This window comes from Mytilus californianus, unplaced genomic scaffold, assembly GCF_021869535.1.
Source record: "Mytilus californianus isolate M0D057914Y unplaced genomic scaffold, xbMytCali1.0.p SCAF_21, whole genome shotgun sequence".
Classification (NCBI taxonomy): domain Eukaryota; kingdom Metazoa; phylum Mollusca; class Bivalvia; order Mytilida; family Mytilidae; genus Mytilus; species Mytilus californianus.
Genome location: NW_026262670.1, coordinates 2946180 through 2973998, shown reverse-complemented (window position 1 = coordinate 2973998; position 27819 = coordinate 2946180). Strand labels below are relative to the sequence as shown.

Sequence of the window (27819 nt, the reverse complement as noted above, 5' to 3'; positions counted from 1 at the left end):
ACAGTAAGCTTAATATTGCAAGAAGGTAATGAAAAGGGGATGGTAAAATTTATGAGGGAAAATTTTAATATTTTTTCCTAACTGTTTATTGCTACCTAATGGCATACTTACCAAGCTCAGAATTGTATAATTTAAGACTTTTCATACAACAAATCTATTGATATTTAGATTCTAAATCAACTTCTGAGGGGATTAAGTGTTTAAGAATGACAATACATGTCAATTTTATTGTTTACAGTCCTTAGCAACCAAAATTAGACATTTTGACACAAGGTTTATAATTGTACTTTATTTGCTTAAAACAAGGATTTATTTGATTCTGGAATAATTTTGAATTCTGGAAAATTGATTAGAAATGTATGATGAAAACTAACCCAACTAGATAGGGTTAGCCATGCGTGCATGGCTAAGGTTAATTTTACTTTCACTATCATTTCAGTATGAACTAACTAACCCACCTTAGCCATACACGCATGGCTAACCCTATTTAGTTGGGTTAGTTTTCATCATATATTTCTCATCAATTTTCCAGAATTCAAATAATTCCTTGTTTTAACCCTTGCTTTTGAAGGATTGCGCAGTATGTAGTAGCCTAAGTATTGAATGTTTTGTATTTTTTCTTGCGAATATATCAAATTATTGTTTTTATCAAGATTTCATGTTACATTTTGACATATATTAAATGTATAGTTGATTCAGCTGTAAGAAATTGATTCCCCATTACCAAGTTTTTTAATCACGTCTTTGGTACATGTATACATTAAACATAAAGATTAACATTTTCATGCTTGAAATTGTTAAATTTTGTACAATTTTGCATCATCAGAGGTCTTATAAAGATTTTCAACATTAAAAAACTGACAAAAGAGGTATAGTTTTTAAGATTTTGCCAAAAATTGAGGTAGAAACAAGATTTTACACTTTTGACTTGGCACCTTTCTTTAAATCAGTTTTTGTCGCTTTGCAGTGTCAACTGCTAACCTTCATAAAATATTCATTACTCAACCAATTTTCAAAATAAAAGGCCATTTTACTCGTTTTAGCTAGCAGAACACAGAAAATTAGTTAAAAGGGAGAATTTGAAAAAAATATTTACTATTAGGGTAGCAATACACAGTTAGGAGTTTGGTTTCGCATTTTGGCCCTGGTGGATTTTTCAAATATGAAAGTTATTGTGTAATAAAATTCATTTTTGGACAGCTGAGTACTAATTTAGCCTTCAAAGGTGGTTTATAAGAACTTCAAGATTATTTTTTCCATGTTTTATGGGCTATTTTCTGTTTGACTCTCCGTATTTTCATAGCTAGACCGGTCATCGGTCCAGAAATTAATGTAATGTTTACAAACACTTTTTTTTCGTCACGAAGTTTTTGACGCAATTTTACAAAAAAATGAGACGAAAGACATATGATTTTCATTGGATTTATTGAAAGATATTTGTAAACAGTTTCAGAAAAGGTATTACTTGAAGTGATTGAAATTCTACTTTTGGCCAAATTTTGGGGAAATATGTGACATCTTTTCCCCCCTTTTTGCTATATTTTATAACAAAAAAATGCAGATTGTTGCCATGGATACACCAAAAAGAAATTATATATTACCATTTTATATACTGGATATGAAATCTATGGAAGATTCTGATTACATACATATGCACATATATGACACAAACAGTAATCTTAATATTGCAAGAAGGTAATGAAAAGGGGATGGTAAAATTTATGAGGGAAAATTTTAATATTTTTTCCTTACTGTTTATTGCTACCTAAATCATCAGACTGGAAAAAAATTCGAACTTGATCTATAACTTGTCATGATAAAACTATATACCAAATATTAAATCAAATCTTCAAGAACGAAGAAAAAAAGTGTGGAAAACTGATTTGCCGGACTGACCGATGGACAGACGGACGGACAGACAGACAGACAGACGGACGGAGTGCAAACCTAAAGTCACCTAAGACTTCGTCGGTAGGGGTCTAATAAGCCCACAAATAAGGTTAAACATTTGTCAGGAGTGGAAAATTAAGAAAATCAAAATCCTGTCAATATCCACAACTTTAAGTTCCAACATCCTACAGTACATAATATATAACTTCTAGCTTGAAAACTGTAGGAGCAGTTAGTCAAACAAACCATGTGTTCTGCATGCCTATTTTACCTAAATATGAAGTTCAACAACCTGTCATTTGCAGAAAACTGATAACATGCACAGCTTTAGTATATGTACTATCACCCTGCATACTTTGAAATTCTAGCTTGAAATCTGTAGTGGGAATTAGCCAGACAAATCATATATCCCATGCAGAACAGATGGACAGGGGTAAAACGATATGCCTCCTGATATTTTGAACAAGAACAATGATGTAAACAACTAAAGGGAACTGTACAGCCTTCAACAATGAACAAAACCCAAACCATAGAACAGAAGTAGGCAATGAAAAGTCCATGGGATAACAAAATTTGAAAATATTCAAAAGAGAAAATCAGCAGTCTGATTTAATCTTCTGGTAATAACATTAATGACAGAGGACAACACATACTAAAGTGGCATGGGACAAGCACATAATGAATGTGGCAGAAGATACTTCGACAACATTCAAAAATTTAAGTTACCTGTAAACAATATAGATAATATCATAGCCAAATTTTTTTTAAAAACCAAACAAACAACTGTCCATAACAACACTTTAAAAGGACTCAATCGGATTGGTATTTTGTATAAATAAATTATTAATTGAATGTGCATATAATAGTGATGAAGAAAAGTATATGTGGGTTAGACGTCAGCAAGACAGCAACCCAGTAAAATTAATACCCAAATATAATGCTTATATAATAAATAGATTTAGAAACAAAAAAGAATATTTCCTGTTAGAGAATAGGGCCATTCAGACGACCAAAAGTAAAATCGTTCAATCATCCCTGAAGGAACTAAAACAAGAGTGCACAAGCTGAAATGTCTCACCTGCTCTACTAATAATAGAATTTATGTTGAAAGCCTGTAATATGAAGGTTTTACTACAAATATCACATAAACTAAACATCAATGATCAATGAAAATGAGGTTACGGTCTGATGAACCATGACAGACAATGTAAAACTTACAATCATTCCATACACCAAATCTAGTGGTCTTTTTACTTATAGTACCTAGAAAACAGACCAAACCACTTGAACTTAACATTAAGGTCATATGAACATTCCAAACAGACATGCACACCTAACAATCATTCCAAAATGATTCCATACACAAAATATAGTGGCCCTATTGTTTATAGTATCAAGGAAATAGACCAAACCAAAAAACTAGACAGTTTAGCAACTTTTAGAAGGCCACATAAAGTCCATTATGAGAAATTTTGTTAAACCAATAAAAATCACAATTTTATTTATTTATAAATACTATGTTCATATGCAATATGATATTAAATAACAACAAATAATTAACAAATATAGAATAAAGATTTACCAACAATGCACTTCATCATTAATCAACGATATAGATAGGACATATCAGAACATTCAAAACTTGACTCATAACAGATACATTTTGAGATAGGGTTAGACTTAACATTGAAAAATTCTAAATTTGTGTGACCCATATACAAGGTAAATACACAGATTTCACTCTACTAATTCCTTAATCTAATCTATCCAAATGGTTTAAATGACTCCTTTACTTAGTCAAAGAGATGAGACTTCAATGTGCTTTTTCGGGTGTCTATAACAATTGTGAAAGTTTGTGATTAGGTCATTAGAGGGTGACCAGCTCATTTCCTTGTAGATTACTTTGCCCTCAGTTATGGTCCATTGATTATTAAACCTTTTGCATAGTTTACATTTAAGATATTTCCAAACATATCTCTGTGTCTACAGTTTGTTAATCATTACAAATAACACACTTATGTTCTCTTACATAAGAAACAGATAACCTTGTACTAAAATACAACTGGTCCAGTTTGAATTTTTTTTTGTGATTCTCATTTAATTTTATATATAAATTTGACCTGATTGTTGCAAAGGACTGACAAAATTTTTGATATTTTGCAATAGAAATAATAGTGAGGACCAGCAGATTTTCTTCAAGGACCATCTGGGGAAAAGATTTTGCATTACTTTGTACTGACACAGATATAGCTGATTACAATTTATAGCTGAATTATTTTTATAAAGGAATATAGTATATAGTAGCTGTTTATTTAGAAATAACTAGTTCAGCGACATGGACGCATTCATTACTGTGATTTTTGTAGAATCAGAGATTAATATTTGTGATTCTCACTCTGCATACAAATAATTCTATCAAAATTTAAAATGCAAGTTTTTATTTTTTATCAATATCCTTTTCCGTTGCGATTTTCTAAAAACATAGAAAAAATTTCTAATTCAAAGGTACATTTAAATGCAAATCCTATCTAAACAAACATCAATATTTGTAAGATATTTTTCATCATACCAAATTAAATAATGTTATGTGTATGTATACCTATCTGTAGATACAATGGAATGTTGTTTTATAATTGCACTTGAATCATTTTTTTTCTTTCTAAAGAAAAAATGAGAAGATGGATATTCAGCAAATATCATTTAGAATAGCACATTTTGTTGCTTGAATAAATGCCACCACCAGTTTTGTACTAGCATAGTTGTATTTATAGAAGCCACCATATCTTTGAACTAGAGTTATAGTGTGAACAGAAAACCATAAATGTTACCCACACTTTGTACTGGAGTTATAGTGTGAACAGAAAACCATAAATGTTACCCACACTTTGTACTGGAGTTATAATGTGGCAAACAAATTAAAATGCCACCCTAACCTTGCAGATTTGTAGTGTGGCTGCCACCCTTATATGTACTAATTGAGTTAAGTGCGAATGCTTTACCAGAGTTCTCGAAAAGTGGTGGTTCGAAGGTTTTGACCACCAAAATTTTGCAAAGGACTGACACAATTTTTGATATTTTGCAATAGAAATAATAGTGAGGACCAGCAGATTTTCTTCAAGGACCACCAAGGAAAAAAATTTCGCTTTAATATGTACTGACACAGATAAAGCTCTCAAGACATCTGTGACAAAATTATCACATGATCACTACCGCAAACTTGGGTGTATGTACAAACATAATGTCTTGGTAATATTTGGTTATATTCTGACAAATTTTAAACCCCAAAAAGGATAAGTTGAATTCAATATTTTTTTTAAAGATTTTATGATACCCAATCATACTATTTTTTTTTCTTTTTAAAAAAAAATACTCCTGGCATTAACGTTTAAGAATTACCAAGAATGTCCACAGACACATAAGTCATTCTAGTTTGAGAACTTTTCCAATGCTTTTTACTTGGTCCATTTCTTACTTATTGTAAATTTTAAATAGTTCACAGTATTAATACAGATAACTTTTCATGTGAATTACATTATTTAAGGTGGTACATAACACTACAGGGAGATAACCCTGTAAAAATCAGCTGAAAGTTTTAATCACGTTCTATTGTTAAGAAAATATCAAGTTTCTCAATGATCAAAATTAGTGTATGTCAAACTGATATACATCCAATGAAAATTTTCCGATAAAGTGTGTGGTTCAAATTTTTTGAAATTTTTATATTTTTGTCAAAAGGTCAAAGTAAATATTTGGTAAAAATTTTATGAAAATTGAACGAGCCAAATTAATTTTAGTCAAGGTGTTTGGTACCACCTTAACCATAACAGTCATCATAACATGTTTGATAGTGAAGAAATTTTTGATTGCCTAAATAAATTTTGTATTTGTCAGCTAAGGGTATTTCCAGGCCTTTCTCTTCCAAAAATGAAAACATTAAAAATGACTTATTTGTTGGTCTAATATGTAGCACGGTAGATTCAAATGACATTAACTTGTTACCATCTTTATCCAAATGATCAAAGGGAGATAACCCCAACAATTTAGTGGTTGATTTTTCAATCCTTGAGCAAAGCTAACATCCACCTTCGGAAGGTCAGAGAACATTGGCTTCTTATTTCATTCAATAATCTAACCCAAATAATTCAGTCTTTATATTCCGCTGATCTGCGATTACTTCATTAACGCCTGAATGCATAGACAATGAAAAATCTTCAAACAATCATTCGGAATTAGCTCGGGATTTACCTATCTCGATAAAATTGAGCTGATTGCTGATTGGTCACCTCTTCTACAGGGCACCAATCACAATCAAAGATATGTGAAGAGTTTTTATCGTGTTAGGAATTCTGGCCCTCGCAAGTAGGAGAGATCGATTAGGGGGAGGGACTAAATTAGTGGGGTTATCAATAATCCAGTATTTTTCATAAATTTGTAGTATCATCAATTTGTAGTTAAAAACAATATCCATATTTCAACTTTTTTGACATCATTGCCACAAATGTTACACTATTTTGATATCTTTTGGTGCAGAGGCAGTTAACAAAATATTGTATGGCAAGGTTGACATGGTCACTGTAATATCTGCCATCTTCACTGTTGTCATGGTAACTATGATGCACTTTACACTGTTACACTGTTGTCATATTAACCATAGTTTCTGTGTCTGTTTCAAATGATCTTGTTCTTAAAACCTTAAAAAACAAAAGAATTCACTAATAGTTTTTTTGGTAACTTTATGTTATTTGTTATTGAGATAGCAACACAACAATACAAAAAAATCCACTGTAGAAGTTTCTAGTTTTCTGGTTGGAATATTGTTTTAAGGAATTGTACAACATATTGAAATGGTCAAAAGGCTAGTTTGCTTACCTACTCATAACCGTTCATGACTGCTGACCGTGCGAGGGCTGTATAGCCAGTCAAGGTCGTTAAAAACTCTCATCATCATAACCATTAGCATTTTTAATTCTGAAATGTCCTTTTATTATTTTTCTATTTTCTTGGGATAATGTGTGGTATTAAAAACTCTCAAAATTTTAATTCTGCCACATTTTCATATATCATATACCCGTCCTGAGGCAGAAATTTTGTTATGTATTGTATTTTTGTGTTTTTATATCTTTATGTATCCATATCTTAGTGTATTTATATCTTTGTGAAATAACAGTATCAAATCTTTAAATATTCATATCTTTGTGTATTATATCTTGATGTATTAAATCTTTGTGTATTTTTATCTTTATGTATCCATATATTTGTGTATTTTTATCTTTATGTATTCATATATTTGTGTAATATATCTTTGTGTATTATATATCTTTGAGTATTTATATCTTTGTGTATTATATATCTTTGAGTATTTATATCTTTGTGTATTTATATATATATATGTCTTTATGTATTCATATATTTGTGTATTATATCTTAGTGTGTTTTATCTTTGTGTATCTGTGTATTTATATCTTTGTGTAATTTATATCATAGTGTATTTATACAGTGATGTAAGATCTTTGATTATATTTGTTACATTCATTTAAAATATGTCTAATCCCTGGGAAATTGAGGTTGGATTTCTGTGAGAACAATATAATAATGATATACAATGGCCTAAAAAATATTGCACCCTATTTTCAATTATCAATTCATCTATTTATTCAAGTATTTGTTTGTTATTTCTCATAGGAGTCCATTGTTTGTTTGTTCCTATCTAATAACATAAACAGTACCAATTTTTCTGCACCAGATGCGCATTTCATCAAATCAATGTCTCTTCAGTGATTCTCGAGGCCAAAATGTTTGAAAATCCAAAGCTTATTAAAAAGATGAAGAGCTATTAACCAAAAAGGACAAAATAGTATAGCCAAAACCGGGCAAGGAATCAGAGCTTGTACTTTCCAATATTATATGTATTCCTCTTATCCTTTTTATGTCTTGTTCAAATGGATCTGCAATCAAAATGTCATTGGATTCTATTTTCTTATAAAAATAAGGATATGTGGTATGATTGCCTGTAATTCAGAGGTTTCCTTTGTTGCTGTATATCATACTTGTTTTAGGTTTATTGTTTGGTACATTAATCATGCCGTTAGTTTTCTTGTTTGAATTGTTTTACATTTGTCATCTCGAGGCCTTTTACAGCTTGCTATGGGGTATAGGTTTTGCTCATTGTTGAAGACAGTACAGTAACCTTTAGTTGTTAATTTCTACATCATTTGGTCTTTGGTGGTGCGTTGTCTCATTGGCAATCATATCACATCCTCTTATTTTTATAAATGAGACAACTATTCTTTCTAAAATTGTACGTTTGAAATTTATAATGCGTTGTTTTCATTTTTTACAGCACTGGGTCTATACCTCTGCTGGTGGACTATCAGTCCTCGAGGGTATCATCAGCTCAGAAGTCAGTACTTCGGTACTGACATGATTTCTAACAAACCCTTCTAAAATTGTCTGTTTATAAATTTTGAAATTATTTAGAAACTAAGGTTTCAACTCCCTCAGTCAAAGTTGACCTTAGATGAACTTGGCTATTTATTTAGGTCTTTTTTGGTTGTATAGCTCCTCAACTGTTTCAGTTCTTATACATCCTTGGCTTTCAAATATTTGGCATTGAGCGTTCCTGATGAAGGTAAATCCAGAAAAGAGCTTCAGACGCATGAAATTTATAACGTGTTGTTTTCATTTTTTTCTATCCATCAGAGACCAAAGGGAATGAAAACAACTACTAGTGGTATAGGTTGTACAGCCTTCAACAATGATCAAAACCAAGCAGTATAGTAAGCTATAAAAGGTCCAAGCATTGCTAATTGTGAAATAATTTAAAAGAGAAAACTAATGGCCTGGTTTATGGACTTCTCACCTCATTGACAAAGTTAATAAGGGGACGACCATTTGATATTCTGGGGGGGGCCAGGAGGATTTGTTTTGGATCGGTTATTTATTTTTGTAAATTAAGAGGACAGATTATCTATTTTCTGCACTATTGAAGCAAGATTTTTCATTTTCATTAAAGCAAGGGACTGATTATTTATTTTCACAACTATATTTATAATATTCGAAAACATACAATTTTTAAATTATTTGTTTATTATAAATAATTCATGTATAGTCAAGTCATTATGTACCATTTAATCAGAATTAGTTATTATCCTCTGCAGAAATGAATCTTCTATATTCGCCAATGCATATACATGTATTGCATACATACACAGTATTAAAGTTTGGTTGTAACTAAGGCTCTTTTAAAAGTATTGGCAAACATGTTTTGCCGAGCGAAGCGAGGCAAAAATTTTTTTGAAGGGTTTTTGAACCGCTGAAGGCCCAAGAAGCTATAGAACAAATGATGCAAAATCATGCCTTATGGGTGTTCCCCAGACCCTTTCTTAAACTGAAAATGCAAGTTCTTTTTTAATAATTTTATGACAATATTTTGGTCTCAAAGCAAAATCACGTTATAGATTCAGTGTAAGACCTAAGTTTCTAGGAACAGCATCAAAAGACAAATATTTATGATAAAGCAAAAATGTAATTCACATAGTTAAGTCTGTGGCTGCTGTGTTTTTTTAAACTCATGGTCAAATTAATAATCAAATTACTAAATTACAAAATGAATGCAACACTAACAGAATACAGAAGGGCAATCAATGAACAAAAGACAAATAAATAAGAAACATTGATCCCGAAAAATCAGGGGCTACGTCTGAGGGAGAACAGAACTTGCTTCTTGCAAGGCACTCACGGTGAACACAATTTGATATGGAGACAAGCGTTTGGTTTTGGAATTTCCTACATGAGGCATTTGTCTCAATGTAGTTACGGCCCTGATTTAATAAAAGTGAGGTAAGTGTTCCTGAGACAATTAACCTCAAGTTAAATGAAACCAATTTTCTGACATTTCAAGTATATTTAAATAATATTTATACTTTTATTATTAAAAGATATGGGAAGTGTTTCCCGATTTTTTTTTTGGAAAAAAGATGAATTTATGAAGAATCTGATGCCATCTCATACTTTCGATTAGACCTGCTGAGTTATTTATTTTCAATACATTGCAAGTCAGGTAATTTATTTTCAAACTACCACAGAACAAACCATTTATTTTTGTGATTATCAAGGCTGAGTTATTTATTTTCAAAATCCTCCTGGCCCCCCCCAGAATATCAAATGGTCGTCCCCTAATAGCCTGATAGTACCCTTGGGACATCCAAGTCTCATTGTGTGTTCACCCGGTAAATCGTACAATTCTGACCTCATTTACAAAGTTAATAATAGCCTGATAGTATCCTTGGGACATCCATGTCTCATTGTGTGTTCCCCCAGGGAATCGTACAATTCTTACCTCATTGACAAAGTTAATAATAGCCTGATAGTACCCTTGGGACATCCAAGTCTCATTGTGTGTTCCCCCAGGGAATCGTACTATTCTTTTCTTTTTACTTCCAGATACCTGTGTAGAAACAAAACATTTACTCAATTAATAACAAAGAAGTAGGGGCATTCACAGTGTTAATTTTGTTTTACCAGTACAGAAACCATAAGCAAAATTCTACAGTTTTTTTAAAATGACCTTGTGGCTGTCATATCACTTATGTAAGAATAATTTTGTACTTTCTTGAAAGGAGAAGGTTCTGAAGGGTTAATATTGTCCGTTTATTTCCGTGAATTTTCTCATACATAAACTTTAATATTGATAGTTAAAATTTGATGACAAAATTTGTAAAAGTATCCGACAATTACAAAATTAACAAGTTCTGACCCATTAGAACACATACTTTTGACCAATGTTTTGTCTAAATTTTAATAGGTTTTTTTCAAATAACATTGGCCACATGCATGGACCACCATAACATTTTGTTAGAATATGTATCTGACACATTTATATAGGTCAAGGAGTGTGGCTAATGTTTTCCAGAAAGAAAAAGACCTTAGAAATACATAAAAACAGATAATCTGGCTGTAAACTATCATACTTTTGAAGCTATAAGTGGATTCCTTAAGACTAAATCAAGTTCCAATTAGAAAAAAGGTTTCAGTGGATTAAGTTTTTGCAAAATTTAAAGAAGGATGAAGGATTCCCTCACAAAGTGATGCCAGGTCAGCTTAAAATTGTGCAAATTGATAAGAACCACTTACGGTATGTAAAGTATCCATCATTCTTGGTGGTATAAGATTATCTGATAAACCGGATAAAAATAATGTCGGCACTTTTATATTTGGTAACCTAGATATAGATCTGTACTGAAAAGAAAACAAACACAAACTCATTCAGTTACAACAATGAATAATGGAACTCTTTTGTAAAGGAGGTGCAATACTGATCATTTCAGTGTGTATACATTATATGTTTCTTCAATTGCCTTCATGAGGTACATAAGCAAGGAGTTGCACACCATGTCTTGGTAGCTATAAGACCACTCATTAACTAAAAATCCCATGCTTATTGGGTATAATAAATATTGAACGTATCATCAAATAGGGCTTTAATAGATATAAGAAGATGTGGTATGAGTGCCAATGAGACAACTCTCCATCCAAGTAACAATTTATAAAAGCAAACCATTATAGGTCAGGGTACGGCCTTCAACACGGAGCATTGGCTCACACCGAACAGCAAGCTATAAAGGGCCTCAAAAATTACTAGTGTAAAACCATTCAATTTAATGCCAACCAGATCTGCAAATCGCTTACACAGTTAAACTCAATTTATAAAGTTCCAGACCAAATACTGTAAATTCAGAAATTATTGCGTGCATTTATTATTGCGATTTTGTTATTTTAAACTAAAATGGGATTTTAATTTTTGCGATATTGAAAAAAATCCTGTTTAATTTATATACAAAATTTCAAAATGCGAGTTTAAATTATTGCGATTATTACCCTGTCGCATTTTTCGCAATAATAAAAACATCGCAATAATTTCTGAATTTACAATATCAAATTGTTCCTTCATACAGATCATGATGTTGAGTAATTTTAAACAAAAGATGATCATGAGTGGATGTATAATAAAGTGTTGCAATACTTCATATTTGTTCGGGTGTTAGTGAAGACCTATATTCATTGTTTTTTATGCTTTAACAAAAATGTAAAGATTCTAGAGTAAATACTTTTTAATGTATAATTGAAATTTCAATAAATGTGTAATGATAACTTAACGATTATTCAGTTATATATACATGTACCGTAAATTCATAAATTTTTGGGTGCATTTATCATTGCCAGTTTTGAATAAAATTGAGAATGGAAACGGGGAATGCGTCAAAGAGACAACAACCCGACCAAAGTGCAGAAAACAGCCCAAGAATGAACAAAAAAATGAGATTAATTATTGTGATTTCAGGAAAATCTGCATATATTCATATGTATCAAATTCAGAATGATACTCACACAATCGCAAATACTCACCATAATAAAGAAACTCACAATAATTAATTTAGTGTTAATTTGTACCTACTTCAGCTTTTACTAATATATCTGGTAAATATTTGTACTTACTTTAGCTTTTACTAATATATCTGGTAAATATTTGTACTTACTTTAGCTTTTACTAATATATCTGGTAAATATTTGTACTTACTTTAGCTTTTACTAATATCTGGTAAATATTTGTACTTACTTTAGCTTTTACTAATATATCTGGTAAATATTTGTACTTACTTTAGCTTTTACTAATATATCTGGTAAATATTTGTACTTACTTTAGCTTTTACTAATATATCTGGTAAATATTTGTACTTACTTTAGCTTTTACTAATATATCTGGTAAATATTTGTACTTACTTTAGCTTTTACTAATATCTGGTAAATATTTGTACTTACTTTAGCTTTTACTAATATATCTGGTAAATATTTGTACTTACTTTAGCTTTTACTAATATATCTGGTAAATATTTGTACTTACTTTAGCTTTTACTAATATATCTGGTAAATATTTTAAAAATGGAAAATCAAATAATGTTCTAGCTATATCAGGTAACGATGAAAATGTATTCTCTATCACTAATACAGCTATATGACGTTCATATAATGACTGTGATGCTAAATGTACAGCTACAGCGCCACCTAGTGAGCGTCCAAACACTATTAATTTGTTACGGTCTATATCTGTCCTTTTTAATAAAAAGTCTATAGCTGCCTCTGCATCTTTGTATAAACCTGAAATAAAGAGATTGATGATTGATTGATTGATTGGTGTTTAATGCCAATTTCAGCACTATTGCGCTATTTTATGGCCGTCAGTTTTTATTGGTGGAGGAAGCTGGAGTGCATGTGAAAAACCACTGACCTTTGGTAGGAACTGATATCCGTAGTCAATTAGGATTGATTCACCTACAATGTGTCAGATTCAAACTCACAACCCCAGTCTCAGTGTTGACAGGCTAGTGATACAGTAGTTCAACTATTTTTAAAAGACCACTTTGCCCCTTTTGAAATAAAGAGAATGTTATTCAATGATCTACAAGCACACTACAGCTCACACGGATTTTACTTTTTACAGTCTTTCAGATTCTTCTAGATTGACCATTCTACCTGTCCTATGGAGGGACATTCTAAATTGACCGTTTTACATGTCCTTTGGGTAGATTTATAATTAATTGCAGTTCAAAAAATATCTTTGCATATTATTCTAGTATTTGTTTTTGTTTTAAAATCTGCAACTACTTTTGAGTTTGTTTTTATTTTTTTCTGGATTTTGGTGGTACTAATTTGTGGACTTTGTGCTTGAAGATCTTCTACAGAATTTGTTCAATGAGTCTGTAGTTTGCTCTTGTTTTGCAAGAAAAAAAAGGGAAAAAAAAGAATATATTATTAAAGTTCAACTTTTCTTTACCGAATGAAATGCTGTCTATGCCATTGTCTGCAAGTGACAAGTTTGATTGCAATGCATGAGCTAACCTCCTAACAAACATGAAAAGTCAAACTAACTTTTGTAAAACTACTTTTCCATGTTTGTTTGTTGGTGAATAATGCCACTTTCAGAGACCATGGCTCAGGGCTTCCAAAACGGTCATATATTCCGGACTTGACCGAAACTTTCATAAAAAGTCCGGCTGCTCTCAGCCTCAAATGGTCAAATAGAATTGGTTTGCCACTTTTTGTTATTCAAGGCATTTTCATAAAACGGTCATTTCAATTTTTACCAACTATCGATCGATAAAAATGTCTGTTTGGGGCTTTGGGCATGTCCGTTTGGGCATTTTAGTTTATAATTGTGGCAATCTATTTCACAAAGATATTTCGGTCATAATTGGGTTTAATAAAACAGATGCAGCATATTTCAGATACTTTGAAGTGTCTCAGTTAGTCTAATCCTCTGGGTACATAAATGTACGGCTTGGTCTTAAGCTTGTGTATTTCAATACAAAGTAGAAAAAACACGTTTTCTTTTATTTAAATAACAACAAGCTGTCAAACAATTATCACTTCAATAGTAATATTGAAGCCATAAATCATTCACTGATTACAGGTTGTTACCTTTGATGAGGTGTCCTAAGCTTGTCTTAATCAATAGAATTAATGATGCATAACAATGGACATAAAGGTGATCAGGTAAACGAGGTCAAACATGTAAGCGTGTATGGAACAATATCCTATTTAATTACGCTTTGTAGATATTATTTTAACTGAGCATTCAGTTTTAAAAAAAGTATCCTGAGATTTTAAATAATTCTTCAAATAAGAATATTTATAAATGAATTTGTATGATATTCATTATTATATTTAAACACTGTACATCGTGTTAAATACTGGGGTACACTAAAGGGTATTCAAAGTTATTTTCTTACATTTCAGCAGTTTGCATCTAATTAATTTAGTCTGAAAGATTGAAATTATAAGAAATACGTTAATAAATATGATTTGACGAAAAATTTAAAAAGGTTTTAAACGAATAATCGTCAGAACCACGTTGTTTGAACTAGTACACGTGTGCGCATGTGCGCTGGTGGGAAATTTAATTATGCATCCTAATTCTTCAAAAATGCTAAAATTATCATTGATACCTTTATCTAACGTTCATTTCGAGTAATTTCTTGAAGAAATAACTTGGAAAGAGCTACTTAACTCAATCATGCTTTGTGAACGTACACGGATTTTACGTATCCGTCTCCGGTCCGTGATTTACCATTGTCAAGTCAATATCCGGATTAGGGAAATGTGCTTTTTAAAAACGAAAGTAAAGTTTTTGCCAACGTTATTTTGCACAAATAAAGAGTCTAAGACAGAATAAGAACGCTGATGTTGCACACTTCGAATGATTGCACTTTCAATTTAACAGTTTACGTCAGAACATCAAATTTATATCAAAGTAAAGTTAAATATCGTTTTAATGTCAATCATTGGTTATAAACTTATATGATGGCCAACTGATTACCATAATTGCCTTTTGTTACTAAGTCTAAAGGGATTAAAATCGGGATAAGATATAAAATGTCCGGCTGCCTCAAATATTTTTTGGAAGCCCTGCCATGGCTATGTCATGCGCCTTTTTTTTAATTGTGAAGGAAGCCAGAGTTACCAAAGAGAACCACTGACCTTCAGCATTAAAATTAGCAATCCTTGTAAATTTAGATCAGAGTCAAAACATTTCACCTCAAGCAGGGTTCTAACATGCAACATCAGTTAACAGACTAGTGATAAATGTTGATAAACTTAGATCACTTAGCAACAGAGGTCGCCTCAACCCTCCTAACAGACATGGAAAGCTAATGGATCAACTTTTGTTAAACTTGTTTTGAAGAAAAAAATTGAAACATAAATTTTGAAAATCTGGATTTTTATTTTGGTGAAAAACAATTTTTGTGCATTGTTAGAAAGACATTTGTTGGGGTAGTTAGGGATCATAGATTTATTCTTACGAGGAAGCGCCGAGCATGCTCGTAAGAATAAATCTATGATCCCTTAATGTGTGAATTGCCAATGTATTGTATCAAAACTTAAAACTAGATGTTACTATGTTAAAACATTGCAGATTTTAATATAGACAAGAGTGCACATGCTGAAATGTCTTGCCTGCTTTACGGACCATTGATTTAATGTTGAAAGTCTTGTGAAGGTTTTACTACAAGTATCACATAAACTTAACATTTTTAAAGATCCATGACAATGAGGTCAAGGTCAGATAAATCCTGTCTGACAGACATGTACACCTCACAATTTTTCCGTACACCAAAGACAGTTGATGTATTGCTTATTGTAATTGAAAGACAGACCACAACACAAAAACAACATTGACGAATGAACCATGAAAATGAGGTCAAGGTCAGATGATATCAGCCAGACAGACATGTTCACCTTACAATCATTCGATACACCAAATATAGTTGACCTACTGCTTAAAGTACTTGAAAAACAGACCTAAACACAAGAACTTAACATTGACCAATAAACCATGAAAATAATGACAAGGTCAGATGAAACTTGCCAGACTGACATGTACTGACATCTACTGTTCAAGGTATGAAGCATCCGGATCTTCTACCTTCTGAAATATAAAGCTTTATACAAATAGTTTACATCTCCGTTGCCAGATTGTAATACCTATGTCTCACAGACAAAAATGATATTGAGATTTTCAATACTGTAAAATCATAATTTATTGCATGCATTTATTATTGCAATTTCGACATGACAGACCAAAAAGTGAGAATAATTTTTGCAACTACAGGAATAGCTGCATACAAATATATGTATCAGATATCAGAATACAAGTTCTCATTATTGCGATACTCACCCAGTCACATTATTCGCAATGACAACAACCTAACAATAATTTCTTAATTTACATTATTTAATAATTAATCTTACCATAACCTCTAACTCTACCAACAAATGTTGTTTTTAATACACTGTTCAAATACTTCCTGATGTACTAACCTCCTTCACTTGGAGAACCTTCACTCTTTCCATAACCTCTGTATTCTACTAACAAAATATTGTATTTACACTGTTCAAATAATGCAAGAGTATTCATCAACCTGAAAAACAAATTAAACAGAATAAATACACAGACACAATTGACAGAAGTACGATTTATATATAAACAAACAATTTGAAATGAAATTAAAAAGTTTTACAAGATAACAGAACCTGAGCTTTTTTAACTAACTTCATTTGTGAAAAAAAAACCATACTTGTTTGACAGGACACTTCACTTAACCCATAAAACTAATTAAGTTCTATTTTAAGAGTATGCTCCTGTACAAAGTCAAGAATTTCATCAGAGGATATCATCTCCTAAGATTGTATGTCTGTTTTGAAATTGATATGAGATATTTGGTTTTTTCTCTTGAATTAATTCACAACTTGTAAAAAGTTAATGTGACCAAGATGTGGTCATACTTTACAAGTATTTGTCAAATGCTTAGGACTGTCCTAATGACCTCAAGATGTATTTTTTGTCCTAAATGTCTTTTCTTCCTATCTATGGGACTGTATTACGACCTCCAAATTTACTTTTTGATAAGCTGTTATTGTTGAGTTGCTGTGACCTAAATGTCTTTTCTTCCTATTTATAGGACTGTATAACAACCTCCACATATACTTTTTGTTATTTTTCTTTTCATGGTTTTTCATTTTTTGTCATGGCATATTGTCAGTTTGTTTTCGACTTATGAGTTTGAATATCCCTTTGGTATCTTATGCCTCTCATTTATACAAGCATAAGTATGATAAAATACTTTCATAATTTTTATCAACTGCTTAAATATGATATCTTACCTTTTCACATAAATTCATAATTACTGGTACTGTGCGGTAGTATTATTTTTCATTTTAAAGAAACTATATGCAAGTGTATATTTAAAATTTAGCAGTTGTTTGACCTCTCTTTTCTTAATTTAAGGGAAAACTACATGCCAAAAGTTGGTGATACATGAAGATGATTATAATGTTGTTTACACCCTCTGGTGATACATGAAGATGATTATAATGTTGTTTACACCCTCTGGTGATACATGAAGATGATTATAATGTTGTTTACACCCTCTGGTGATACATGAAGATGATTATAATGTTGTTTACACCCTCTGGTGATACATGAAGATGATTATAATGTTGGTGATACATGAAGATGATTATAAAGTTGTTTACACTTTCTGCAAGTCATAAAACATATCTTATTTTCATGATATGTCTCAATTCAGAATTATTCCTGATTTTAAACTATGAAGTTGCTAGATCAATAAAATAAACAAGAATGCATACAATGCCATGTTATCAAAGTATACCCCATTAGTAACTCAAAGTATCGGTAAACAGGCAGTAAGTGTCCAACAGATCCCAAAAAGTGCTCACAATCAAATATAAAGTCATTCATAGCTTTTGTGAATAGAGTAATGAAAATATTTGTTTTCATTCAACATGTTCAAAGTATCAGCAAACCTATAGTATGTGTCTGACAGATCTGAAAGTGCTCACAAGTTACAACTCATCAGTGTCGTGCTTCTTGTCAAATATAAAATCCTTTTGTTCGATGGTTCCTGAGAAAAATGTGACAAAAATATTTGTTAGACGGACGGATCAACAGATGAAGGAACAAAGTGATTGCAATATGGCCCCTACTTGGAATAGTATAGAATTTTACTCTGTAGAAATTCAAATCACTGAAGTGTGACTCAAGGGCACACTCTAAAATGTTGATTGCAGCTGTGATGTTTGATTACAATTTGAAGAACAGAAAATTTGTGGAAAAGTAATATCTATGTTGTTTCTCATAAAACATTTTTGCAAGGAAAAGTTGTTTTTTATGGTCTAAACAAACCTGTGTCCAACATTACCAGCATTTCCATGGAAATAAATAATGGTTGGAACGTTTGGCTTTGGATGTTTGACTAAAACTAAGTTGATTTTCACTCCATCACTAGTATTCACAAAGTGGTTTTCATATGGCATTTGATAGGCATTTGGTAGCATAACATAAAGTCTAGAGTTTGGTGGCTGTTCTGGGTAATATAATAACATGTCCTGTGCATTAAAAAATATACCTGTAAATAAAAAGAAGGATATCAAAAAATATAAAAACATGTTATGTGCATTGAAAAATATTCCTGTAAAATAAACAAGTGAGTTGGTCAAATTGAATGGTTGATTCAATGCTGGTCAAAAATGATAAACTCATGACCTACCAGGGCTCGACAATAACGCTTGTCTGATTGTCCAGTACCAGAGGAAAAAAAGGTCGGACAAGTAAAAGCCATACCAAGCTTGTCCGACGGGACAAGTAAAATTATTCTGTAGAAAATAAATTAAATCCAACTTTGATGATCAAAGTAATAAACAAAAAACAAGAAAAGATAAAAACAAATGTTAATTTGACATGTTTACTTGCAATCGATAATTTAAAACTGGTTCCTTGTCAGATGCTTTATAACAGATAAAACGCATTCTATTCTTGGAAACCAGTCTTACGGATGGAATCAGCGATGTGCTTTGTAGATAAGGTAGCAATAAACAGTTAGGAAAAAATATTAAAATTTTCCCTCATAAATTTTACCATCCCCTTTTCATTGCCTTCTTGCAATATTAAGCTTACTGTTTGTGTCATATATGTGCATATGTATGTAATCAGAATCTTCCATAGATTTCATATCCAGTATATGAAATGGTAAAATATAATTTCTCCTTGGTGTATCCATGGCAACAATCTGCATTTTTTTGTTATAAAATATAGCAAAAAGGGGGGAAAAGATGTCACATATTTCCCCAAAATTTGACCAAAAGTAGAATTTCAATCACTTCAAGTAATACCTTTTCTGAAACTGTTTACATATATCTTTCAATAAATCCAATGAAAATCATATGTCTTTCGTCTCATTTTTTTGTAAAATTGCGTCAAAAACTTCGTGTAGAAAAAAGTGTTTGTAAACATTAAATTAATTTCTGGACCGATGACCGGTCTAGCTATGAAAATACGGAGAGTCAAACAGAAAATAGCCCATAAAACATGTAAAAAATACCACCTTTGAAGGCTAAATTAGTACTCAGCTGTCTAAAAATGAATTTTATTACACAATAACTTTCATATTTGAAAAATCCACCGGGGCCAAAATGCGAAACCAAACTCCTAACTGTGTATTGCTACCTAAGGTAACAAGACACTAGTTCGGAACCGGCACGGAAACGAATCGGCTCCATGTTTAATAGACAGTTCGGCACCTTAGGAGACATTTCGGGACCAAGACAAACCAGTACCTCATTTCCCTACCTTATTCTGTTGCTTTTTAATAAATATAATAAATTTTATTTAACAAAAATATTTTTCAAATAAAAATTCGTAATTGTTCCGCGGAACCCAGTGTCTCGCCTACTTTTGCTGTTAATCGCAGGCTCAACAAAAACGAGGAAAAAAATTAATAAAAATATTCCTCTCTATACTATCTTTTGATTGTAAGTAGCTTCTGTCCAAGTTTGGTAAAAATCCAGGATAGTTTATGAATCTAATAAATGTTTTAAAAACTTAAACTGCAGACTGTATGTAATGTTAACTGGAAGAAAAACTAAGTCCATTTATAAGTAAAATATGGAAAAAATGGAACAAAATTTTAACAAAATTACCTTCTAGATACATGCTTTTAGTTTAAGAAAGTTGTTAAAATTTTAAAAACTTTAACCACAGAGTGAATGTAATGTTAACTGGCAGAAAAACTAAGTCCATTTATAAGTAAAATACTGAAAAAATGATTTTTTTTTTACAAAATTTACTTCTGGATACTATCTTATGATCATAAACAAACTTCTTTCCAAGTTTGGTAGAAATCCAGGATAGTTTAAGAAAGTTATTAAAATTTCAAAAACTTTAACCACAGAGTGAATGTAATGTTTCCTGGCAGAAAAACTAAGTCCATTTATAAGTAAAATACGGGAAAAATGGATTTTTTTTTTTTTTTTTTACAAAATTTACTTTTGGATATTATCTTATGATCATAAACAAGCTTCTGTCCAAGTTTGGTAGAAATCCAGGATAGTTTAAGAAAGTTATTAAAATTTCAAAAACTTTAACCACAGAGTGAATATTTGTGGACGCCGCTGCCGCCGACGAAGACGGAATGTAGGATCGCTATGTCTCGCTTTTTCGACAAAAGTCATAGGCTCGACAAAGATAAAGAAATTATTGACCATAAAATTCATAAAATCATATTTGATCATATATGGACAAAACAATTTTTGATTGCGTTTGAATAAACATTTTAATATATTAACAAGAGTGCACACGCTGAAATGTCTCGCCTTCTTTACTAATCATTGATATTATGTTGATAGTCCTAAATATAAAGCTTTATTACAACTGTCACATAAACTTAACATTAACCAAGTAAACTAAACATTGACCAATGAACCATGAAAATGAGGTCAAGGTCAGATGAACCATGCTAGGCAGGCATGTACAGCTAACAATTCTTCCATACAACAAATATAGTTGACCTATTGCTTATAGTTTAAGAAAAACAGACGAAAACACAAAAACTTAACACTGAGCAATGAACCTTGAAAATGAGGTCAAGGTCAAATAAAACCTGCGTAACTGACATATAGATCATAAAATATTTCCATACACCAAATATAGTTGAACTATTGCATATAGTATTAGAAAAAAAGACCAAAACTCAAAAACTTAACTTTGACCACTGAACCATGAAAATGAGGTCAAGGTAAGATGACACCTGCCAGCTAGACATGTACACCTTACAATCATTCCATACACCAAATATAGCTGACCTATTGCATGCAGTATTAGAAAGAAAGACCAAAACTCAAAAACTTAACTTTGACCACTGAACCATGAAAATGAGGTCAAGGTCAGATGACACCTGCCAGCTAGACATGTACACCTTACAATCATTCCATACACCAAATATAGTAGACCTATTGCATACAGTATAAGAAAAACAGACCAAAACACAAAAACTTAACTATAACCACTGAACCATGAAAATGAGGTCAAGGTCAGATGACACCTGCCAGTTGGACATGTACACCTTACAGTCCTTCCATACACCGAATATACTAGACCTATTGCTTATAGTATCTGAGATATGGACTTGACCACGAAAACTTAACCTTGTTCACTGATCCATGAAATGAGGTCGAGGTCAAGTGAAAACTGTCTGACGGGCATGAGGACCTTGCAAGGTACGCACATACCAAATATAGTTATCCTATTACTTATAATAAGAGAGAATTTAACATTACAAAAAATCTGAACTTTTTTTTCAAGTAGTCACTGAACCATGAAAATGAGGTCAAGGACATTGGACATGTGACTGACGGAAACTTCGTAACATGAGGCATCCATATACAAAGTATGAAGCATCCAGGTCTTCCATCTTCTAAAATATAAAGCTTTTAAGAAGTTAGCTAATGCCGCCGCCGCCGCCGCCGGATTGCTATCCCTATGTCAAGCTTTCTGTGTCGCAGGCTCGACAAAAACAAAGCTGATTGTAGTAAGGCATCAATCATAATAATCAATATTTTATCCACATCAAAGACCAGGATACAAACCAAATGAGTGTAGACTGACAGGCCTACCAGACTGTGCCTCATGTGCAGAGTCTGGTGAGACTTCGGCATTGATGAAAACTAGAACCTAAGTCCTGTGACATGACTAGATTCAGTTGTTCTCGACTCAAATTTTTGAAAAGATATCAAGAGATATAAATCAAATTCTGTTCTATTGTTTTAATTCATTTTGTTCATTGAATTAGCTTAAAATCCAAAAAAGGTTAATATTTAAGATTTTTTTTGGACAAGTTACAATTCCATTTGGACAAGTAAGTTTTGGTATGTACTTGTCCTATTGGGCAAGTTGAAAAAAAGTTATTGTAGAGGCCAGCTGCCTACATGTACAATGTATGCATTAAAAATGTACCAGCAAAATAAAACAGCTGCAATTTCTGTTTATACATAGAGATACATGCATTGAATTTTATTTGAATAGACAGGATACACAATAAGTGTAAATAAATAACATTCCAGTAAAAAACTAGAGGCTCTCAAGAGCCTGTGTCGCTCACCTGTATTTACTGATGCTTTGAAAATCATGTAAAATAAGGTTAAAATCATAATTAATAGTATTAGATATTAGATATTATAATGATATCTAAGATAATAACAAAAAACTGCAAAATTTTTGTAAAATTACTAACTCAGGGGCAGCAACCCAACAACGGGTTGTCGGATTCGTCTGAAAATTTAAAAGCAGATAAATCTAAATCTGATGAACATTTTTGCCACCTGTCAGATTTGCTCTAAATGCTTTAGTTTCAGAGATATAAACCAAAAACTGCATTTTACCCCTATGTTCTATTTTTAACCAAGTCGGCCATGATGGTTGGAAGGCAGGGTCATTGGACAAAATTTTTAAACTAGATACCCTAATAATGATTATGGCCAAGTATGGTTAAATTTGTCTTAGTAGTTTCAGAGAGGAAGATTTTTGTAAAAGATTACAAAAATTTACAAAAAATTGTTAAAAATTTACTATTAAGGGCAATAACTCCTTAAGGGGTCGACTGACAATTTTGGTCATGGCAACTTATTTGTAGATCTTACTTTGCTGAACATTATTGCTGTTTACAGTTTATCTCTATCTATAATAATATTCAAGATAATAACCAAAAACTGCAAAATTTCCTTAAAATTACCATTTCAGGGGCAGCAACCCAACAACGGGTTGTCAGATTTGTCTGAAAATTTCAAGGCAGATAGATCTTGACCTGATTATCAGTTTTACCCTACGTCAGATTTACTCTAAATGCTTTGGTTTCAGAGATATAAGCCAAAATCTACATTTTACCCCTATGTTCTATTTTTAGCCATGGCGGCCATCTTAGTTGGTTGGCAAGGTCATCGGACACATTTTTTAAACTAAATACCCTAATGATGATTGTGGCCAAGTTTGGTTTAATTTGGCCCAGTGGTTTCAGAGGAGAAGATTTTTGTAAAAAGCTAACGACGACGGACGACAATGACGACGACAAAGACGCCGACGGACGCCAAGTGATGAGAAAGGCTCACTTGGTCCTTCGGGCACAGTGAGCTAAAAACATAGGGGTTTATTTTCACAAATTTTGAGTTTAGGACAAGATCACAAAATATCCCATTGATCTACATGAACTACTACAGGGCATTTAACAATCTTGTCTTCCGCCATCAGATGCCCATCTTGGATTGTAACATACCAGAAAACAATCGGTTATATATATTTAATATGATATATGCATATTTTGAGAGCTCATATTGAAGTTGATTGTTATTCTTTTCATCTAGACGAGGAAAATTATGTTTTATCTCATTTTTATGACTGTTTTTACAACATAAATATTTTTTGTTTGTTTCCATTTTTTTCCAACTTAGTCATATAAGGGGAGATCATCAAATTCTCTAAAGGAATGTCCAGTAAATTACAGCAATTTTAAATTTAGACCCCCCATCATGCCTATCTACCTTTACCTGATCAAGTTGTCCTTTTTCATTGAAATTTCACCCAAACTTTCATGAAGATATGTTGCTCAGCTTTAGTTTTCTATGAATATGATATAGTGTTTTGTGGTTTTTGTCAATTTTCATTTTTTGCACTGTTGGTCTCAGTTTCTCTTCAACTTATGAGTTTAGAAAGTCCCCATGGTATCTTTCTCCTCTTTTTTTTTAAACAAGAAAACACTGCAATCTGCCTTTTTCCTTAGGGGACGACCATTTGATATTCTGGGGGGGGCCAGGAGGATTTGTTTTGGATCGGTTATTTATTTTTGTAAACTAAGAGGACAGATTATCTATTTTCTGCACTATTGAAGCAAGATTTTTTATTTTCATTAAAGCAAGGGACTGATTATTTATTTTCACAACTATATTTATAATATTCGAAAACATACAATTTTTAAATTATTTGTTTATTATAAATAATTCATGTATAGTCAAGTCATTATGCATCATTTAATCAGAATTAATTATTATCCTCTGCAGAAATGATTCTTCTATATTCCCCAATGCATATACATGTATTGCATACATACACAGTATTAAAGTTTGGTTGTAACTAAGGCTGTTTTAAAAGTATTGGCAAACATGTTTAGCCGAGCGGAGCGAGGCAAAATTTTTTTTGAAGGGTTTTTGAACCGCTGAAGGCCCAAGAAGCTATAGAACAAATGATGCAAAATCATGCCTTCTGGGTGTTCCCCAGACCCTTTCTTAAACTGAAAATGCAAGTTCTGTTTTAATAATTTTATGACAATATTTTGGTCTCAAAGCAAAATCACGTTATAGATTCAGTGTAAGACTTTAGTTTCTAGGGACAACATCAAAAGACAAATATGCATGATAAAGCAAAAATGTAATTCACGTAGTTAAGTCTGTGGCTGCTGTGTTTTTTTAAACTCATGATCAAGTTAATAATAAAATTACTAAATTATAAAATGAATGCAACACTAACAGAATACAGAAGGGCAATCAATGAACAAAAGACAAATAAATAAGAAACATTGATCCTGAAAAATCAGGGGCTACGTCTGAGGGAGAACAGAACTTGCTTCTTGCAAGGCACTCACGGTGAACACAATTTTATATGGAGACAATCGTTTGGTTTTGAAATTTCCTACATGAGGCATTTGTCTCAATGTAGTTACGGCCCTGATTTAATAAAAGTGAGGTAAGTGTTCCTGAGACAATTAACCTCAAGTTAAATGAAACCAATTTTCTGACATTTCAAGTATATTTAAATAATATTTATACTTTTATTATTAAAAATATGGGAAGTGTTTCCCGATTTTTTTTTTTGAAAAAAGATGAATTTATGAAGAATCTGGTGCCATCTCATACTTTCGATTAGACCTGCTGAGTTATTTATTTTCAATACATTGCAAGTCAGGTAATTTATTTTCAAACTACCACAGAACAAACCATTTATTTTTGTGATTATCAAGGCTGAGTTATTTATTTTCAAAATCCTCCTGGCCCCCCCCAGAATATCAAATGGTCGTCCCCTTAAAACAGTGCCCAATTACCCTTAAATTTTAGCTACCAGTATGCACACTTTAATCAACTTCAGGATAATTTTAGCAGACATGGTACATGTTGACCTAGTCCAAATAATAATGACGTCTTGAAAAGTCACAGCAAAAAAATAAAATTAGCCTTTCAATAGGTCATCATTGTTTGGACTAATGTTGACCATGATTTTTAGTATGTATTGTTACGTCTTACGAGATGCAGTGGTACAAGTTGTCAATGCTTTGAGTTTGCGATTTTAATATGTATTGATATGGTACAAGCTTACTTGCTACCCAACCTTCAAACATACATAAATACTATATGATGACTTGATGTAGTTAAAAAATTACCAATCACAGCCACTATAAAGAATCCTAGAGCTATCAAGGCTCCAGTGAACCAGTATACCAAAAACAATATAAGCAAAGCTGAACTACACAACTTCCAAAATCTTGCTGCAACTGCCACACAGATTCTGACTAGAAATCTGACGATCTGTAGTTTTCTTCCCATCTTTGACCTGGTTGATGACGGTCCAGAATCTGTTGTCGATTTCTCTAAATGAAGATCTTTTGCTATTTCTACATTTTTACTCATACTAAAAAGATACTATACTAAAATTGTGTATTGTTTTTGAATTTCAGATTTGAAAGGAAGATATATAGTTTGACACTTTCAGTTTTGTAACTTTAGGAAACATTCCACGTCGTCCATATTGAAACAGTAACCATTCGGAAGTACACGATTTTGAAAAGTCTAGAGTTGCACACTGATTGCGTTCGAATATTTTTGTTAAGCATGCTTTGCAATGTTTCGGGCTTGTACACAAAACTGGAAATTAAGTACATTTTTTGTGAATAAAAAGAAATCTATGAGATAGAATTTTGAAATAAAATATGAGAAGATAGGTTTTAAAATATGCTTTGAGAAAATAAAAAGAAAAATGTTGCCACAGACCTTGTTTTCTTGCTACAAGTAAAAATTGAAAATTTCTCTATCATTCCTTTATAGAAATTTTGCTATTTGAGTTATCTCCCCTTCAATGGATAAGTTGACAATTTGATTCGAACAAACACAAATATTTGATATTTGATAAATCAGTCTGCATAATGCAATAAATCACTTATTTTTCTTTATTCCAATAAACAGTCTAACCCATTAATTGCCATTAGATTCAAACATGCCTGCATAGTAAAGGTGTACTCGACTATACAATAACCATGCATGGTTAGATTTATATAACCCACATTGGAGGGGGTGGACAGGGGGGTACCCTTCTCCCACCTCCCGTCCCCATCTCCCCGTGACCTCCCACTTTTAGAATCTTTTTTTCTCTCCCACCTCCCGCCCCCATCCCCCCCCCACCTTCCACCTCCCTCAAAAGCTGTCCACCCCCTCACATTGGGAATTTCAATATTTCTTCTTCATTGTATTGTTTCTGGGGGCAGAGATGCGATTTATGCCTTTTATCATATAAATTGGCAGTACGTATGTGATTTTTTTCAATGTAATTTATGAGAATGCATTTACAAGATCCAAAATCGTTTGCATTTAACAAAATACGTCATTATTTTATTAGTTGCCTTTAATATAAAAATGCTGAGGTGTCTCGCCTGCTTTACTTTTCATGATTGCATTTATGTCGAAAGTTTGTTTTATGAAGGTTTTACTACAATTATCACATAAACTTACCATTATCAATGATCCATGTAAATGAGGGCAACGTCAGATAAACAGAAAGTTCAAGGGGCGGAGTTAGGGGGCAGGGAGGCCCGGTTCCCCCTTATGGAGCTTCATATAAAAGAAATGCATAGCCATATGGCTGACTTTTTACAGTATAATAGTCCCAGCTTAAGTATCATTCCATACATTGGCTTGCCAGCCCCCTTTCAAAATCATGGATATTCGCACCTGAAGACAGGCATGTTCATCTTACAATAATACCATGCA

General features: G+C 32.1%; 1 protein-coding gene and 1 long non-coding RNA gene across 2 annotated transcripts; both read right to left on the bottom strand.

Moving 5' to 3' along the window:
• Positions 1-3374: 3374 nt before the first annotated feature.
• Positions 3375-26616, bottom strand: LOC127731845 (protein ABHD13-like). Its single transcript, XM_052240713.1, has 7 exons — positions 26220-26616; positions 18650-18872; positions 16765-16865; positions 12791-13044; positions 11023-11127; positions 10229-10336; positions 3375-6581 (listed from the first exon to the last, which is right to left on the bottom strand). The coding sequence occupies exons 1-7, from the start codon at positions 26464-26466 to the stop codon at positions 6519-6521; spliced, it is 1101 nt and encodes a 366-aa protein (XP_052096673.1). The 5' UTR covers positions 26467-26616; the 3' UTR covers positions 3375-6518.
• Positions 20760-22260, bottom strand: LOC127731860 (uncharacterized). The gene is made up of 2 exons (XR_007995853.1): positions 21843-22260; positions 20760-21695 (listed from the first exon to the last, which is right to left on the bottom strand). It is a non-coding gene; the product is annotated as an uncharacterized LOC127731860 (long non-coding RNA).
• Positions 26617-27819: the final 1203 nt, after the last annotated feature.

Excerpts from the sequence above, each read along its gene's own strand:
- LOC127731845 (XM_052240713.1), bottom strand. The coding sequence starts at position 26,466 with ATGAGTAAAAATGTAGAAATAGCAAAAGATCTTCATTTAGAGAAATCG. Across the intron at positions 18,873-26,219 it reads CTTTATAGTGGCTGTGATTG|GTATATTTTTTAATGCACAG; the intron begins GTAATTTTTTAA and ends TTTTATTTACAG. Across the intron at positions 6,582-10,228 it reads TTATTAACTTTGTCAATGAG|GTTTTAAGAACAAGATCATT; the intron begins GTAAGAATTGTA and ends TTGTTTTTTAAG.